General features: G+C 45.0%; 1 protein-coding gene across 4 annotated transcripts in view; it reads right to left on the reverse strand.

The window, feature by feature from the left end:
* Positions 1 to 5,375: 5,375 nt before the first annotated feature.
* Positions 5,376 to 20,037, reverse strand: part of pard3 (par-3 family cell polarity regulator) — a 983,322-nt gene continuing 968,660 nt past the window's right edge. For all 4 annotated transcript variants that reach the window (XM_033042021.1, XM_033042037.1, XM_033042013.1 and 1 more), the window contains 2 exons: positions 10,421 to 10,548; positions 5,376 to 7,370 (listed from right to left, as the gene is read on the reverse strand). In XM_033042021.1, coding sequence (XP_032897912.1) covers positions 6,986 to 7,370; positions 10,421 to 10,548 — 513 coding nt within the window. In that variant the 3' untranslated portion in view covers positions 5,376 to 6,985. The remainder of the gene's footprint in view (positions 7,371 to 10,420; positions 10,549 to 20,037) is intronic.

Raw genomic sequence — 20,037 nt, forward strand, 5'->3', positions numbered from 1 at the left:
GAAGAGATACTCATACATTTCTAATGTGCAATGCTGATCTGGGCTCTAGACTTACTGGCACCATTCAGCAGCTTGTCTTGTTATATACAGAAACACAGACTTGGCCAAAATGGCCAAATGCATGAATCCTCTGCTAAATGTTGGTTCTATTCCTGCTCCTTTTTGGCCAGGATTTACAAGGCAGGATATGTGAAAGAATGACATAGTTAAGATTTCAGGTCAGTGACTTTTCCTCCTAGCTGCAAGATGTTATTTGATATGATAGCAACGTTAAACCAAATACATGATTCCTAGTGTGAAAAAAGTCAATTTGGGGGCAATAGGTGCTGGAATCTATGGAGAGGAACCAACTTTGCATTGCGTTTTGGCACTCCACAGAAAACAGAGCTTAGCTTCCAATATTGGCCAGAACATGCTGGGCCAGCAGTTATCACATTCGTTGGAAAGCTGATGAGGTGCCTGATGGTATCTGTTTGAGAGATCTTTACATTCTCACCCATGAGATTCTGTCTGCTCTCAGCTGCAGGGGAACAAGTTCCTCAGTCGAGGGTAACTAAGGAAATAAACACCAATTAGAGGGACAAAGTTTAATGGTCAGACCAAACGTAGACTGGGCGATCGTTTCGCTGAACACCTCCGCTCAGTCCGCCTGGACCTACCTGATCTCCTGGTTGCCAAACACTTTAATTCTCCTTCCCATCCCCACACTAACCTTTCTGTCCTGGGCCTCCTCCATTGTCAGGGTGAGGCCAAATACAAATTGGAGGAACATCACCTCATATTTCGCTTGGGCAGCATACAGCCCAGTAGTATGAATATTGATTTCTCTAACTTCAAGTAACCCTTGCATCCCCCCTCTTTCCATCCCTCCCCCACCCAAATTGCACCAGCTTCAAAGTTTGCTTGTTCAGTCTCATTGTCTGTACTCCTTTTCACCTAGCACACAGCTAACAGTGACCTGTTCCCTTCATCATTGTTACATGTTTGCATATCTTTCATTCATTCGTTCTATATCTCTCCACATCACCATCTATATCTCTCGTTTCCCTTTCCCCTGACTCTTAGTTTGAAGAAGGGTCTCGACCCAAAATGTCACCTATTCCTTTTCTCCAGAGATGCTGTCTGACCCGCTGAGTTACTCCAGCTTTATGTGTCTATCTCAAAGTTTAAAGGAGATGCGCAGGCACTTTTTTTTTCAACAGAGTGCGATGAACGCCTGCAACACGGTGTCAGGGATGGTGGTTGCATCATTTAATAAACCTTTGGATAACCATCTGGATATGCAGGGTATGGAGGGATATGGATTGAGTGCAGGCAGATGAGAGCTGGCCTTGGCATCATGGTCAGCACAGACATTGCGGGCTGAAGGGCCTGCTCTTGCATTGTGCTGTTCTATGTTCTATGATAAGAGTGCGACTTGGAAGGAGATGTGAGAAGCTGCAGTGTTGGAATCTGGAGAAACAATCTACTGGAGGAATTCAGTGAGTAACATACGGGGCTGGAAACAAATGGTCCACATTTTGGGTCAAAACTATATCAGAACTGAGAGTGATGAGGGAAGGCAGCCAGTGTTAAGAGGAGGGGGAGAGGAGTGAAGCAGAAATGAGAGGCACTTGATGGGGCAGGGCAGGGGTGAAGGGTGGTCGCAGATGGAGCCAGATCGGGGAGAGGGAAGGATGAGGTTGGAAGGGAGAAGCAGGTAGATGATGGATGGAGGCAGATAAAGGAGCAAATGGAAAGAAAGGAAATAAAAGATAAAATAATGCACATTGAGCCAGTGGGAGGTGGTGGGGGGGAGAGTGAAGGTAGAGACGAAGGCTAGAAGGTGGTAAACTGTATAGTGTGAGCCATTAGAGTACGGGAGAATGGCGGATAGACCCCGAATCACTTGTGGAAGGGAGAACAGGCCTGTGGGTGAAATGTGCCTGACGGAGATGGGTGATGGGGACAGGAGAGGGGTATGGGAAAGGAAAGAAAAAATGGGAGAACTGGGGAGGATCAGAAAGTGGGAAAAACAGACCAGAAGGGCGGGTTCCCTAGAATTGGAAAGTTGGATGCATGGCTTGCTGTCAACCCAGGTTGAATCCCACGAGGTTCCTGTCCTCCAGTTGGCATTGGGCCTCACCTTAGCAGTTGAGATGGCCCAGGATGGACAGCTGAGTGTGAGGCTTGCGAAGGAGAATTGAAATGGCATGCGACTGCCAGGTCAAGATGGCAATAGGGCTTGTCCCACTTGGGTGACCTAATCGGCGAGTTAAAAAGAGTGTCTTCGACCTCCCAGCTCGAGGGCACTCGCCTGGAAAGCCTCGAGCTGGATCGACCGTCCGCGTTGAAACCGCGAGCTGGATCGGCCGACCGCACACACACACACACACACATCGCAACGGCGGGGGCCAGGGAAAGCGGAGGAGCGCTGTCTGCGCGATTAAGATAAAATGGCTGCACAGTAACGGTAAGAGGGGGGGGGGGGGAGAGAAGGGGGGAAGAAGGAGAGAGAGTGGGAGAGAAAGGGGAGAGAAGGGGAGAGAAGGGTGGGAGAAGGAGTGGAGACACTTTTAAGAAGCCAGACAACTTATAATGAAGTTTAACGAGCATTTTACCTACTGGCCGGTTTTCTCTGGTCCTGAAAACTCCAATGTGCCAATTTAAATGCCTGGTCAGCGAAGGAGATTGCCTACAGCTGCCCTCAACTGCCTTTAACTAAATAGCGACCCCACTCCACTGCACTACGAGTTAAAAAGAAATATGCTGAAATTTTTTTCTGCGACATAGCTGAGGCCGCGAGTATGTGGGAACTTCCCTCGAGCATAAAGGAGAGTTCCAGCCACCTCATAGAACCTCCTAGGACCACGTGTTGACCATGCTGCGAGTGTGAGTCAAGGGCAAACTCGTCAAAACTCACAGATTAGGTCGCCGCAGTGGGACAGCCCCTTTATGCAGACCCTGCACAAGTGCTCTACCAATTGGTCGCCTACACCACGCTCGGTCTTGCCGGTGTAGAGGGAGCCGTGTCGGGAGTACAAGATGCAGCAGACAATGTTGGAGGAGGCTTCGTCTGGAATGGATGCTTCGGTCCCAAGAGAGTGGTGAAGGAAGACAGACGCAAAATCCGGCTCCGTGTGCAGGCGCTGCCGACCCACAGCCCGTGACAGTGCGGCCGCACAGGGGGAGGGTGGGCGGAGGTGGCCGGACAGCGCTGACCCCGGGGGGAGAGTGGGGGCTGCCCCGAGGGATGCGTTTCTTCAGCCGCTTACACCTTGGTGCTCGGGTTCAGAGCAAAGATACTAGAGCATTTGGTTCAGAGCGCTCAGTCACCCTCCACAATTTTTTACAGCGCCAAAATTGACCATTTCGGTGAGTACGCGTTTCGTGTGTTAACAGTGAATGCCGGAGGCTGCCATGTCCTCCAGAAGGATTGAGCTGCTCCGTGCATCACGCCCTTTTGTCTCGCTGATCTTACGTGCAACCCCCCTACATGTAAGCGGCACGGTGGCACAGCGGTAGAGTTGCTGTCTTACATCACTTACAGTGCCAGAAATCTGGGTTCGATCCCGACTACGGGTGCTGTCGGTATGGAGTTTGTACGTTCTCCCCGTGGCCGCGTGGGTTTTCTCTGAGATCTTTGGTCTCCTCCCACACTCCACAGATGTACGAATTTGTAGGTTAATTGGCTTGGTGCAGGATAGTGTTAATGTGTGGGGATCGCTGGTCGGCGCGGACTCGGTGGGCCAAAGGGCCTTTTTCCATGCTGTATCTCTAAAACTAAAACTAAATATAATATATGTAGTCACAGCCTTTTACACTCAAAGGGTCATGTCTATTATTTTTGGCCAGAGTAGCATAAGTTATATTAAATTCATTCCACATGACAACAGGGGGAGAGAGCAGGAGTCGTACATGGCAGCCGTGCTCACAGCCTGTCTCATCTTTTTTTTCTTTTGCTGTTTTGGTCTGTGTTTCCTGTGTTTACTTGCATGTTTTTAGTTTTTGTATTATGTGGGGGGGGGGGGGGACCTTTTTTTGTCTCTTTCCTCGACGGAGATGCGACTTTTTCATCGTATCTCCGTCTGCACGGCGGCTTTAACATCGTGGAGCTGCCGGTCCCTTTGTTAGGGATCAACTGCGGGAGCTCCAACCGCAGGAACTTCGACTGCCCCAATCGCAGGAGCCTCGATCGTTGACTGCGGGAGCTTCGATCGCCCCGACTGCGGAAGCTTCGATCGCCCCATCCACGGGAATAAAGGAGGAGAGAAGGTATAAGTTGTTTGCCTTCCATCACAGGGGGAAATGTGAGGTCACCGAAAAAACAAGATGGACCTGTTGCCTGCGCTGGCGAGGACTCGGAGCGATTGCCGTGAGTGAAGTGATCTCAGTGTTTGCAGGGAGATAGCTCCATGAGGACGGCTAGTGCGAGTGTGGACGGCCTTCTGACTGTTTCGGGCGGACAGGGACTGCAGAGAGAGTGTCAGCGGTCGGTACAATGGTCACATCACGGTGAAGGCCCAGACGTTGAACTGGTGGCTGTGGGTCTCCGCTTATGCTGCGTGCCCTGGGGATTCTCAACCGCCGCTGTGGTGGCTGTTTAAGTCTATGTTTAATTTTTATGTGGTTATGTGTCTTGTTGCTTTTTTGTATGACTGTTGGCAAATCAAATTATTTTGTATGTTTACATACTTGGCTAATAAATTAATTACAATGGCGACGTTTTGCAACTGAATTGCAAAATTCACTGGCAATCTTCAGCATTCATGAATGTTGCAACTGTTTAGTCCTCACCATGAATGTGGATTGAAGAATAAATAGAACAGTGTAATTTTATAATAAATATACTGGAACCTCTCAGCAGACCAGGCGCGCCTGTGTGGAGAAATAACGTTAACGTCAGATTAATGATGATTCCTTAAAAAAAGGTGGAAATTAAGAGAGTCTAAATGAGAGTCTAATCGGGTCAGTTTGGGGGGAGTTCCCCCGCCACGGGTACCATGTAATTCCGTGCTCCATGGTTGGATAGTTGGCGACTAACCCGTCTCCGCCACCTGGTTTGCCAGGTGAGGAGGTGGCTGTGGACCCCCAGCAGGACCAAAAACAAGACCCGTCAATGGGCGGATGAGCTTCCAGCCAGCCAACGGCCATCCACACTTCAGTATTCTATGCAATTCTGTTTTACTCCTCACAGATGCTGCCTAACCTGATGAGTATTCCCAATGTTTTCAGCATTTATTTCAGATCTCCACTTTATTGTTTTTGCATTTTGATTACCATCGCAATGCAAACTTTTTTTGTTTACCGTAAACGTGATTCAATCGCTTTCTCCGCCAATATGACCTTGCCACTTGTGAAATGCACTTGGGAAATGAGCAAGCACTCGCACAGAATGTATTGCAAACAGTATGAAACAGCCTTTTTATTCTTAAGTGATATGTACAAGAAAGCTGTCTTACAATTGTTTTATACACTGTGTAAAAGAGCCATTAAAAACCGATTGCACTGTGCTTACATTTTGCTTAACACATTGTAGTAAATTTGAAATAAAGGCAACAAACTAGCAAACAGGACATCAGTAATTGCAGAGAGCTCTCCCGTACTTTGACAACAGCTCAACAGAAATAAACGGAGTCCTGAAAAGAAATAGGCACGGGCTTCCAGGTTCACACAGTGCCCAAAGCAGTCAATGTGTGAGAACTAATCTCAATTCATCCTCTCCCACATCTGGAACTGCAGGCACTTAATTGTTCCAACCTCCATATTCCAAATAAGCACTTAAGAAATCATTTAAAGGAAAGCTTTCCAAATTCCCAAATGTACACTAGGGTATCACAGTAAAAAAAAAGCAATAATAAAACATTAATCACTTATTTGTGTGTCGTTTCATATATAAAACAAGAATGGTTTCTTCCTCTTTTGTTCTTGAACTTGCACAGACATCATTGTTTACTATATAGCCACTCACATCTGGTACAACACAAAGCTATAACAAGAACTGGAAGCATTAACATCTCCCACTTGACCTAACAGATTTGTCAGTGTTGCCGACTCGTATGAAAACCGCTTGAGTTTCCCTTCTTTATGTTGCCCCGCGTTTCCCAATGGCCTGTTATGAGATGCATTGCTCCACTCTGTTGCCCTGAGGGGCTTGCTGTGGTCAGGACCTTCATACAACAAGGCAAGACTTTCGAATTTGGACTAACACTCCCTCTGTGCAGGTTACAGGCTCTAAACTGAACTGAACACGTGAAAGAATCACACAATTGGCAGTGATTCCTTTCTCCATCAATGACCGAGATGGATTACAATGAACAGCGGTGTGGCAGGGTCTATAATCTATCAAGCTCCACAATTTCCATGGGGCCTTCTCTGTCAGATTTTGAAGAATTACGTAACCAAAAAGTACATTGCGATTTAATTGTTTTTTCATGAAATGTGACAGATTGCATCCAAAAACAAAAACAACTATTCTCTAATGGAGGAATATTCAAAATGAGGACACAGAAATTTCCTAGATGATGTTTAAATGAATTTCACATTTAAAATTGCCCTCGTGGGACTAGTGTCATATTCCTGAATGCAACCATTTACGCTGAGTTGTACACATTTGGAGAAAATGGAGAACCATTTTATAGTTTCATGCGAGACCAATGTGAAGTTAGCAGAATAGATCCCAGCCTTGTGGTTGCTGAAAATTACACATGGCGTCTGGTGAAGAATCACATGGTTAGATCCTCGTGACAATGGACCTCTTCAGCTCCCACCTGATTGTCAAACTGTGAGGAAGTCTCTCTGTGTTATTAGCTGGCGGCCGAGATAGACAGAAGGAGGCAGGTTAAAGGCCGGTGAGTCCTTTCTCAATTTACTGAAGGCACTGGAGTAGAAAAATGCTGCAATAAAACCCGCCGGAGATTTGGAAGTTCTTCTCCTTTGATATTCAGAGGAAAGTGACTTAAAAAAGTGACTTATTGCCTTCTATGCCGAAGTTCACATGCTGGGGTCAGGGATAGAAGGGCCGACCTTTGTCATGCATTTGTAACCTGGATAGCCGGGCTACCTGAGAAGGGGAGGGGGGCACGTCGTGTCTGTACGGCCCTTTTGGAAGGCTGTAGGCCGGATCGGCCTTGTAAGAGTCGTAATTATTATTCCCTTCCCCGGGCTTGCTCATGACCGACTGATCCTTCTGCCGCTGCTCCTCCTGACGCAGCAGCTCCTGGGTCTCCATCAAAACCCGGGCATTGACTCCGTGTCCGAGGTAGCCATTCCGGGAGCCCTGGTAACTGGAATATCTGGGATTGTCCTTTGCACTCTGAAACCCTTCGCCCGGGGTGTAGCCTTTATCCCAAGCCTCTTGACTCATGGAACTGGAGTTCTTTTTGCCTTGCCTGCAGAGAGATACAAGTAAGTAAGTAAGTACATTTATTGGCCAAGTATTCACATACAAGGAATTTACCTTGGTGCTCCGCCCACAAGTAACAACATGACAACAGTGACAGTTACGAATGACTCAGAAAACACTAAACATTAATAATAATAAAACATTAATGATAAAACACCATTGATCAAGCATGTGAACCAACAAAATACCAGATCAGAGGGAGGCTACAGATTTTTGGCTGTTGAGTAGAGCAACTACTCGTGGATAAAAACTGCTTTTATGTAGGAAAATAGTAGGGAAAACCCCCGGTTAACTTCTCACCGCAGAATAGGTGCAAACAACGCTGGGGTAACTCAGCATCTCTGGAGAGGAGGTATGGGAGGCGTGAAGGGTCTCGACCCGAAACGTCACCCATTCCTCTCTCTACAGAGATGCTGCCTGTCTGACCCGCTGAGATACTCCAGCTTTTTGGGTCCAGCTGCTCACCTGTTGGAGGGAAAGGTGCAAAATGCCAAATGGGACACTGTCAAGCCACATATTCTCACATGGATTCTTGATGAATGAAATTATACTGTTCCATGCATTTGTTTTTGGCAGATTGGTGTCAGAATTAAAACCACCAACAATGTTGCTGTTAGCAACACAGATGTAACATTGCAGCATAATAGGTTCAAAAACTGAACCGTTCTATGGCAACAGTTTTGCAATATCTAATCTGATGATGTGGGGGAAAATTCTGAGGCACTTCTAGCAGAGACTGGGATTATAGGATGTCAACGACACTGAGCTATAAATGCACTGTCAATTATCCTGGTTTTTGCCTCCCAGCCAGGAGGTAACACTCAGCAGAATTCCCATCTCTCGGAAGCTGCACCGTGCCAGCCATTACCACGGATGTGGAGAGGATGTTTCCACCAGTGGGAGAGTCTAGGACTAGAGGCCACGGCCTCAGAATTAAAGGCCGTTCTTTTAGGAAGGAGATGAGGAGGAATTTATTTTGTCAGAGGGTGGAATTCTTTGCCGCAGAAGGCTGTGGAGGCCGTCAGTGGATATATCTAAGGCAGCGATAGATAGATTCTAGATTGGTACGGGTGTCAGAGGTTATGGGGAGAACGGGGATAGAAGGGAGAGATAGATCAGACATGATTGAATGGCGGAGTAGACTTGATGGGCTGAATGGCCTAATTCTACTCCTACAGTAAATCTGTAGATTATGGCATCCTCTGTAGAAATTCAAGATCACATAAGTTGCTCCCCTATCTATTAGCAGATGGGTAGAAAGTCTGCTAAGGAAACTACAAGTGGCAAAAACAATATAGATTTGACATGAGGGTGTGGCAAAGGCATTCTCCTTCTGGGCCTTGGTTTAAATTAAACCCAGACTGATGAAACATAAAGTGGTTTGAATACATCAACAATGAACTGCTTCAGGCCAATTCATAGACGCAGAGATGACATAACAGAAGGCGTACACATTCAACAATGAAATAAGTGTGATGAAACAATTGCAAGTTTTTCCAAGTGATACATGTTTGCAATAAATACAGGGGCTTCTCTTTTAATTAAACTGTCAAAATATTTGAGTTCTCAGTAAGTGGGCTGCGTAGTACAGCTTCCTTGTTAAATGACCTTCCGTAGAAACCCACTTTGGTTTATTATTATTCTAGATTTTTACAATTATTCCAACAAAATGTTCCAAATAGCTTCCCAATAACCCGTCTGACCCGGTAAAACAACTGGAAGTTGTTTAAAGTGAAATAGACGAATGATCAACATTACATAGACGACTGCCAAGAAAGCAGCCTGACAACACACATATGGCTGCAAGCCCTGAATAGCTGGCTTTTTTCCCCCCAACCCTTTCCAATCCTTGTGTGCATTCTTGGGTTAATATGGATACTCCACAAATACAACTGCCTCCTTATTCACTTGCATTGTCCTCTCCCACTAATGTTTTTCTCCATGTTACCATTCAAGGAAAAAAGCAGCAATAAAATTGATCCATATTGCTAAAAAGAAAAGGAATTGACTAAATTGAGTTGTAGTTTTGGCAAAAATTAAACCAATGTAACGATCTGCAACTAGTAAACTCTAATTTCCCCATTCACGAGAATTATAATTTTACTTTTTCCAACTATTGCGCATTTATTAATATTCATTTGTTCTGCATTTGATATTCATTATTCAAAAGACTATGTATGCGGCATGGTGGCACAGTGGTAGAGTTCCTGCTTTACAGCGCTAGAGGCCCCGGTTCGATCCCAAGTACGGGTGTTGTCTGTACGGAGTTTTACGTTCTCCCCGTGACCTGCGTGGGTTTGCCCCGGGATCTTCGGTTTCCTCCCACACACCAAAGCTTTACAGTGCTGTAGGTTAATTGACTTGGTATAAAGAAAAATGTAAATTGTCCCTGATGTAAGATAGTGTTAATGTGCGGGGATCGCTGGTCAGCACAGACTTGGTGGGCCGAAGGGCCTGTTTCCACGCTGTATCTCTAAACTAAACTGAACTATGTAGACCTGTCGGCCAATGACATTTGATAGACACAAAAAGCTGGAGTAACTCAGCAGGACAGACAGCATCTCTGGAGAAAAGAAACTGGTGACCTATCGGGTCAAGAACCTCCTTCAGACTGAGAGTCAGGGGAAAGGGAAACGAGAGATATAGACTGTGATATAAAGAGACATAGAACAAATGAGGGGAAAAATGTGTCTGTATTCGTTCTCACGTAACAATGACCTGTTTCCTGTATCATCATTAGTTTTTTGCATATCTTTTATTCTTTTGTTCTATATCTCTCTACATCATCATTTCCCTTTCCACAAACTCAGTCTGAAGAAGGGTCTTGACCTGAAACGTGGTCCATTCCTTCTCTTCAGAGATGCTGCCTGTCCCGCTGAATTACTCCAGCTTTTTGAGTCTATCTTCGGTTTAAACCAGCATCTGCAGTTCCTCCCTACACATTTTATCTGCCAATTACATTTTTGTGTGGCCTCGGGTATAAAATTAAACAAACAGTCTCTGGCTTTGTAAAACACCTCACGTTGGTGATCTCACCTTGGCAACGAGCTGTATTGCCGTTGAGCCTGCTGGAAACTCTCCCTTTCTTCCTGTCTCTGCCGCTGCAGTTGCACTTCCACTGACACAGAGTGTCGACCACTTTGAGCGTAGGGGCCAGTGCTAGGCTAAAGTAGAATCATAAAAAATATACAATGAGAGGATTTCACGGTGTGGTCTTTTACAATTGACGACCGACTATCTAGCTGTTCCTACTCACCTGTACGGCCGTAGATCGGAGAGTACAAACATGCACAGACTCAAAAAGGTCACAGTGCTTCTAGACGGCACTAATTGGTTTGAATTGTCAGATCTGCTTTTCTAATTTCTGATCTTAGCACATTACGATAATAGGAAAGGAATTTCAATTTCCTTAACAGTATTTCATGTCAAACTGTTGAATCTGGTGTGAGATCTGGTGTATGTCTTTCCTTTCCTGGAAATAAATTAAAGATCTTATGCAATAATATCCTGGCATTTAACATGTAATTGTACCCTTTGCTTATAATATATATATATATATATATATTTATGTAGACGGAAATGCTGGAGAAACTCAGCGGGTGAGGCAGCGTCTATGGAGCAAAGGAAATAGGCAACGTTTTGGGTCGAAACCCTTCTTCAGATCCGAACGTATATTTATGAAGCACATATATTTAAGTACTTCATAGCCACAAAGACTCAGCAGGTCAGACAGCATCTCATAAGGTCATAAGGAATAGAAGGAAAAGGAGGCCATTCTGCCCATCATGTCTACTCCGCCATTCAATCATGGCTGATTTATCTCTTACTCCGAACCCCATTCTCCTGCCTTCTCCCCATAACCCCTGACACCCGTACTAATCAAGAATCTATCTATTTGTGCCTTAAAAATATCCACTGACTTGGCCTCCACAGCTTCTGTGGCAAAGAATTCCACAGATACCCTACCCTCTGACTAAATAAGTTTCTCTTCATCTCCTTCCTAAAAGAACGTCCTTTAATTCTGAGGCTATGACCTCTAGTTCTATGCTCTCCCACTAGTTGAAACATCCTCTCCACTCTATCCAAGTCTTTCACTATTCTGTACGTTTCAATGAGGTCCCCCTCATTCTTCTAAATGAGGGATAGGTGACGTTTCGGGTCAAGACCCATCTTCTGAAGAAGGGTCGTTTCTTCTGTTGAAGAGATGCTGTCTGACCCGCTGAGTTACTCTGGTTTTTCGCATCTATCTTCGGATTAAACCAGCATCTGCAGTTCCTTCCTACACTTTATGTACTTCATTGTTATTCTAAGCCGACTGAATGGATGACTATTTCCAAGCTGTTGCTGTTCAAGAGTAAACTTATCGGTATCACAAAATGGAACGTCAGCTTTAAGCATTGTTGAGAACATTATTGTGAGATGAAGTGTGGACTTGTATTGAGGTAGTGGTTCTCATGAGAAGATATTGTACTAACACTGACAAACATGCTTTCAAAACATAATCCAATAACATTAGCTTCAATAACATTCAGAAATCAGGAACATTTTTGTTCTGCTCCCATGTGACACATTCTTTAAAAGAGCACAAGCATCTGCGCAAACATTGCATTTTGCAAGTGAAGCATAATTATGAAAATCATTTCCAGCTTCAGAGGTCTTGCATTTAGAAACGGCAGTGCATTATGAAACAGAAATAGTCTAAGCATGATGGCCATGAACTTGAGAGACTGTCAAAGTTCTAGTAACGAATAGTGTCAGGACATGAGATGGACAGAAGTCCTCTTACAAGTAGTAAGAGTCAAAAGTCAAGAGTGTTTTATTGTCATATGTCCCGGATGGGACCATGAAATTCTTAAGCCCCTGTCCCACTTACCCGAGTTTTCCCCTTGATTCAAACTCGGAGATGCCAGCCGTAGGTACTTGGGGCTATTTTTTTTACTCGTGGGCATTTTTCAACATGCTGAAAAAGAGTCCCGACTTACCTGATGCCCCGAGTACCTACGGCACATCTACGGACTCGCTACGAACTCCTACGGACATTCCCCGAGTTTGAATCTAGGGGAAAACTCGGGAGAATTTGTGAGTAACTCGGGAAAGTGGGACAGGGGCTTTACTTGCTGCAGCGCAACAGAATATGTGAATATGTAAACATAGTACATAGCGGGGGGGAAGAGAAAAAAAAGTTCAATAAATAACAATAATAATATAGTCTTTTGCAGTTCAGAGCTCAGAGCTTATTCGTTGTTGTGTTTAATAACCTGATGACTGTAGGAATAAGCTGAGCCTGAACCTCAGTTTTCAGGTTCCTGTGCCTTCTTCCTGATGGCAATGGTGAAACGAGTGTGTGGCCAGGATGGTGTGGGTCTTTGATGATGTTGGCTGCCTTTTTGAGGCAGCGACTTCGATAACTTTTTGAGACAGCGACTTTGTAGCTTTACAAAGAAAGATAAAGGCAGGACCCAAGAATGGAAGGAGTAGGAAGGAGGTGAATCTGTTTTCACAGCACTATTCTTCAACTCTAAATCTAAATGTGAATGCACCTATGACTGCAAGCTGGGGCTTCAGAACCCTCATCAGTTCCAAACCCATCATTGGACTTGGGGAACTGGGTCTCTGCTCTTCCCTGTGGATGTGGAGAGGATGTTTCCACTAGTGGGAGAGTCCAGGACTAGAGGCCTTGGCCTCAGAATTAAAGGACGTTCTTTTAGGAAGGAGATGAGGAGGAATTTCTTCAGTCAGAGGGTGGTGAATCTGAGGAATTCTTTGCCACAGAAGGCTGTGGGGGCCAAGTCAGTGGATATTTTTAAGGTTGAGATACATAGATTCATAGAAACATAGAAAATAGGTGCAGAAGTAGGCCATTCGGCCCTTCGAGCCTGCACCGCCATTCAATATGATCATGGCTGATCATCCAAATCAAAATCCCATACCTGCATTCTCTCCATATCCCCTGATCCCTTTAGCCACAAGGGTCACATCTAACTCCCTCTTAAATCCAGCCAATGAACTGGCCTCAACTACCTTCTGTGGCAGAGAATTCCACAGATTCACCACTCTCTGTGTAAAAAATGATTTTCTCATCTCGGTCCCAAAAGACTTCCCTCTTATCCTTAAACTGGGACCCCCTTGTTCTGGACTTCCCCAACATCGGGAATAATCTTCCTGCATCTAGCCTGTCCAACCCCTTAAGAATTTTGTACATTTCTATAAGATCCCCCCTCAATCTTCTAAATTCTAGCGTGTACAAGCCAAGTCTATCCAGTCTTTCTTCATATGAAAGTCCTGCCATCCCTGGAATCAGTCTGATGAACCTTCTCTGTACTCCCTCTATGGCAAGAATGTCTTTCCTCAGATTAGGAGACCAAAACTGTACGCAATACTCCAGGTGTGGTCTCACCAAGACCCCGTACAACTGCAGTAGAACCTCATTGCTCTTATACTCAAATCAAATCCTTTTGATTAGTACAGGTGTCAGAGGTTATGGGGAGAAGGCAGGAGAATGGGGTGAGGAGGGAGAGATAGATCAGCCATGATTGAATGGCGAAGTAGGCTTGATGGGCCAAATGGCCTAATTCTACTCCTATCACCTGTGACCTTATGACCTGTGCAACTGGAAGCTTGACTTCCTCAACAGCAGAGTGGCAACACCACTCCTCCTTGTGAACACCAACACAGGGGCACCTCAGGTCTGTGTGCTTTGTCCCCCTGATCTACCCTCTCTCTCCAGAGATGCTGCCTGTCCCGCTGAGTTACTACAGCATTCTGTGTTTATCTATCTTCTTAATACCTGTTTAATGGTTCACATCCGGTGAATATGCAAGGAAGACCCATTGTTCTTTTGAATACACTTGCATGAGAATAAATATTGACCTTGCAGAGCACAAAGTCAGAAAATTTTGGGGAAAAAAATCAAATTTGTAAACCTCGAGACAGGAAGAGATATGGCACAAACACAAACAATCATTTGTTTGGGTCAGGATATGACAATTATCCAATTTCATGCAAACCTGAAGGTACTTTATTATGTAATTACTTTAATCCATTTACCGTATTCTAAATGAATAAAAGATTATTGCATGGAAGTTCATTCAGCCTATTGAGTGTGTGCCATTGTTAACTCTTCAATTGAGCTCTCAACTCTAACTTAATTTCCCTGCCATTTCCACAGTTTCTATACAAATTCTTCCTTTTTCAAGTACTTTTAAATTAGGCTTTAGTCCTGCATCAAAAACCACATTCCGTGGTATAAAAACCTGTGTGAAAATAAAATGCACCAACGTCACTTTTGATCTTCCTGTAATGTTAATCCTGATTATGTGGCCTTTTGTTATTGAACTACTGAAGTCGCTGAGGAAATGATCTTTCATTTTTGGAATGTATCACAACTTATCATAATTCCAAAAGAGTCATATTACATCCCTCTTTAACTTTTCCTGTTCCAATCAAAACAAAATACTTGCACCTCCTCCACCCTCGTCTACTGTATCCGTTGTTCAAGATGTGGACTCTACATCGGCGAGACCAAACGTAGACTGGGCGATCGTTTTCGCTGAACATCTTCGCTCAGCCCGCCTGAACCTTTACCTGATCTCCCGGTTGCTAAACACTTGAATTCTCCCTCCCATTCCCATTCTGACCTTTCTGTCCTAAGTCTCCTCCATTGTCAGAGTGAGGCTAAATGTAAATTGGAGGAACAGTTTCATGTAACCTCTCTCTCTTTCCCTCTCTCTCCATCCCTCCCCCACCAAAATCTTGTTTTTACCCAACAAACAGCTAACAACACCTCCAACGTGACCCCACCACTCGCCACATCTTCCCATCTCCCCCTATGTCTGCCTTCCGCAAAGACCGCTCCCTCCGCAACCCCCTTGTCAATTCTTCCCTTCCCTCCCGTACCACCCCCTCCCCGGGCACTTTCCGTTGCAACCGCAAGAAATGCAACACCTGTCCCTTCACCTCCCCCCTCGACTCCATTCAAGGATCCAAGCAGTCGTTCCAGGTGCGACAAAGGTTCACCTGTATCTCCTCCAACCTCATCTACTGCATCCGCTGCTCTAGATGTCAGCTGATTTACATCGGGGAGACTAAGCGGAGGTTGGGCGATCGTTTCGCCGAACACCTCCGTTCAGTCCGCAATAACCTACCTGAACTCCCGGTGGCTCAGCACTTCAACTCCCCCTCCCATTCCCAATCCGACCTCTCTGTCCTGGTTCTCCTCCATTGCCAGAGTGAGCAACACCGGAAATTGGAGGAACAGCACCTCATATTCCGCCTGGGTTGCTTGCGTCCAGATGGCATGAACGTTGAATTCTCCCAGTTTTGCTAGCCCTTGCTGTCTCCTCCCCTTCCTTAACCCTCGAGCTGTCTCCTCCCATCTCCCCGCCCTCGGGCTCCTCCCCCTCCCTTTTTCCTTCCTTCTCCCCCCCCACCCCCCATCAGTCTGAAGAAGGGTTTCGGCCCGAAACGTCGCCTATTTCCTTCGCTCCATAGATGCTGCTGCACCCGCTGAGTTTCTCCAGCATTTTTGTGTACCTCCAAACAGCTAACAATGGCCTGTTTCCTTTATCTTTGTTACTTTTTTGCATTTCTTTCATTCATTTTTCTTTATCTCTCTACATCATCGTCTATATCTCTCATTTCCCTTTTCCCAAACTAGTCCGAAGAAGGGTCTCAACCCGAAACGTCACCCATTCCTTCTCTACTGAGATGCTGCCTGTCCCGCTGAGTTACTCCAGCTTTTTGTGTCTATCTTCAAAACAAAATAGCAAACACTTGAGACCTTCTTCACAGCCAAGAACTCTTATTGCAATGCCATTCTATTAACTCTTTGCTCTGCTCCTATTATTTGGCTTGTTGTATTCCGAGTGTCATGATTAATATCAGGGACAACTGCTTCCATTGACATGGGTTCTAATGTAGCAAAATTGTCTTAATGTGTTTCATGGGGCATTATCAAATTCAAGAGTTAGTATCAAAGTATGTTAGGGCAAATGAATTTAAAAAAAGTGCCAGTCATAGAGTCAGGATTTAAAGATCACCTTATCAGGGAGAGATAAAGAGCGAAAGTAGCTTTGGGAAGAAAATCCAGGGTTTAAGATTTAGACAAAGGCACCAATACAGAAGTAATTAAACTCAGGAATGAACAAGAGGCTAAAAACAGAGGAGGAGTATAAGGGAGGAAGAGATGACATTGAGAGGGAAGGAGAAGTGGGACCTAGGGAGAGAGGACACAGCCATGTATGGTACACATGTGGCAATACACAACTTTAATGATGTTATGGAAATAAAAGTCAACTTTGGGTCAAATGCAAAACCAAAGTTGCAAAGACGCTATTCTTTGGTTCAGGTTCATACTAAACTAGTCGGGAGTTGATGGTTAGCAAATAGAGTTTGGGTTGGGGTTGGGGTTGGGGTTGGGGTATTCCAATTTTTTTTTTTAAATACCCTTTTTTTTTTTAAATTGTCCAACACTGGCAAGGCCACTATTTAATGAATGGTGAATTGCTTTTTCCAAAGCTGGTGGCGAGCTGCCTTACTTGAACCTTTGTGTGGTCTTCGGTTAGATATAAATCCAGCAATGGAAAAGGATGAGTGATGCCCTTCAATATCAGGATGGTGCAAGTCATGGAGGAGACACTGCAGGTGATTAGGTACCCAAGTGTATCTTTACCCTTATCTTTCTTGGTGGTAGACATCATTGGTTTGGTAGATGCAGCCAGAGTAGATGGGGACAGTAAGCCCAGTGCATATTGTAGACATTACACACAAAATACACTGTGTGACAACGGTGGAGGAAATGAAAGATATGGGAGGTTGACAGTGTGTCAAATATTTGGGCTTGTTGTCCTGGATGGCGTTGAGCTTCATAAGTTCATAAGTGATTGGAAAGGAATTGGGCCATTTGGCCCATCAAGTCTACTCCGCTTTTCAATAATGGCTGATCTATCTCTCTCTCCTAACCCCATTCTCCTACCTTCTCCGCATAACCCCCTGACACCCGTACTGATCAACAATCTATCTATCTCTGCCTTAAAAATATCCATTGACTTGGCCTCCACAGCCTACTGTGGCAATGAATTCCACAGATTCACCACCCTCTGACTGAAGGAATTCCTCCTCACCCCTTCCTAAAGCAACATCCTTTAACTCTGAGGTTGTCCTAGACTCTCCCACTAGTGGAAACATCCTTTCCGCATCCACTCTACCCAGCTTTGTGAGATCTGTTGGCAAGGATACCATAATTAAGGTTGTATACTTGCACTTCTGCATCATATTTCTTGCCTTGTAAATGGGGTAAGGAACCTGGAGTGCTGGGGCATGAGTGAGCCACTTGCCTAGGGCACCCTGCCTCTTGTTTGTTTTTATACCCAAGATATTTCTGAAGCCAGATATGGCCGTTGAGTTTCTGCTCAACAGCGACTGATGGTGAGGGAATGATAATATCAAGGGTGAGTGGGTAGACTCTCTCTTGCTTGAGATGGCAGTTAACTAGCACTTTCATACTGCGATTGTTACCTGCTGTTTGTCAGCCCACATCATCACAATGTTGTCTGGACCTTGTTGCATGCCAGTTTAGATACAGCGTGGAAACAGGCCCTTCGGCCCACCGGATCTGCGCCGACCAGCGTTCCCCGCATATTAACACTATCCTACACACACTAGGGACAATTTACTCATACACCAAGCAAATTAACCTGCAAGCCTGTACGTCTTTGGATTGTGGGAGGAAACCAAAAATCTCGGAGAAAATCCACGCAGGTCCTGGGGAGAAGGTACAGGCTCTGTACACACAGTACCTGTAGGCGGGATCGGTACGCCACCGGTTGTGAAGAGTTGAAACATGAAATTGAACATTGGGCAATCATCAGCAAAGATCTCCACTTTAGCCTGGAAGAAAAACCAGAGTTGAAGGAGCTGAAGGAGGTAGGACCCAGGAGACTGCCCCAGGAACTCCTTCAGTAGTGCCTTCGGGCTGAGAAGATTTACTTCCATCACCTATCTTCTTTTATGCAAAATATGAATCCAACGACTGCAGTGCTTTTTTGTTGATTATTGATCAATTTTACCAGCTCCTCAATGTAACACTAGATAAAATAGAGTCATAGAGTGATACAGTGTAGAAACAGGCCCTCTGGCCCAACTTACCCACACTGGCCAACATGGTCCAGCCACACTAGTCCCACCTGCCTGCATTTGGTCCATATCCCTCCAAACCTGTCCGATCCATGTACCTGTCTAACTGTTACTTAAATGTTGGGATAGACCCTGCCTCACTAGCTCCCGTGACAGCTTGTTTCATACATCTACAACCCTTTATATGAAAAAGGTTACCCCTCAGATTCCTATGAAATCTTTTCTGCTTCACCATAAACCTATGTCCTCTGGTCCTCGATTCACCTTCTCTGGGCAAGAGATTCTGTGATTCTACCCGATCTATTCCTCTCATTATTTTATACACCTCTATAAGATCACCCCTCATCCTCCTGCACTCCAGCCAACTCAACCTCTCCCTAGAGCTCAGACCCTCTAGCCCTGGTAACATCTTCGTAAATCTTCTCTGTACCCTTTCCAGCTTGACAACACGTTTCCAGCTTGACAATGTATTGACAAATGTTGCTTTGATGTTACTTCCTAACTCAACTCAGGAATGAAACCCTTTGTTCTGTGTTTGGACCAAAGCTGTGATGAGGTTTGAAATCAGGTTAGGTCTGGAGAAACAAAAACAGGTCATCCCAAGTAAGTTATTGGTGTATAAGTGTATCTTGACTGTATTGTCGATGACATCTTCCATCACATTATTCATGATTGGGAATAAATGACGGGATGGCTATTAGCCAGAATATATTTTCGCCTGCTTTTTGCGAGCCACTCAAACACAGGCAATTTTCAGCATCGTTGGGTAAACGGCTTTGTTATAACCTGGCGCAATAGCATGGCTGGGGGCACAACTAGTGTTGAAGCACAAGTCTTCAGTAATACAGCAGGGGTGTTGGCCAGTCTTGTAGCACTTAGCTGTTGCTTAATGTTACATGGAGGTAATTGAATTTTGGCTCAACACTGGCTTCTACAAAAGTGGATATCTCAGGGGGAATCTGATAGTGATCATCAATAGATTGCTTCAGGCTGAACGTGGTTGCAAATACCTCACATGCTGGGACCTATCATTACTGAGGATGAGGTCGTTCTCCAAAGACGTACAGGTATGTAGGTAAATTGGTTTGGTAAATGTAAAAATTGTCCCTAGTATGTGTAGGATAGTGTTAATATGCGGGAATCGCTGGTTGGTGCGGGCTCGGTGGGCCGAAGGGCCTGTTTCCGCACTGTATCTCTAAACTAAACTAAACTAAACTAAACAGGTTCTTGAAGCCTACTCCTCTTTTAAGCTCTGACTGCTGCAAGGGGTTTAGCATGCAAATGAGCCTGCATTGCAATTTTACTAAGCTGAAACCTCATCACTGTCAGGTGGGTCTAATGCAGCTCTCAACATGCCCCCTTAGATTTGCATTGAACTAGGATTGCTTTCCTGCCTAGATCAGAATGATAGAGATAGGAATGTGCTGGGCCATGAGGTCATAGATTATGCTGGTGTATACTTCTTCTGCTGCTGATATCACCCCAGGGATGAAACATTTTGAGTTGCCTGATCTGTTCAG

This window comes from Amblyraja radiata, chromosome 2 (genome assembly GCF_010909765.2).
Source record: "Amblyraja radiata isolate CabotCenter1 chromosome 2, sAmbRad1.1.pri, whole genome shotgun sequence".
Classification (NCBI taxonomy): domain Eukaryota; kingdom Metazoa; phylum Chordata; class Chondrichthyes; order Rajiformes; family Rajidae; genus Amblyraja; species Amblyraja radiata.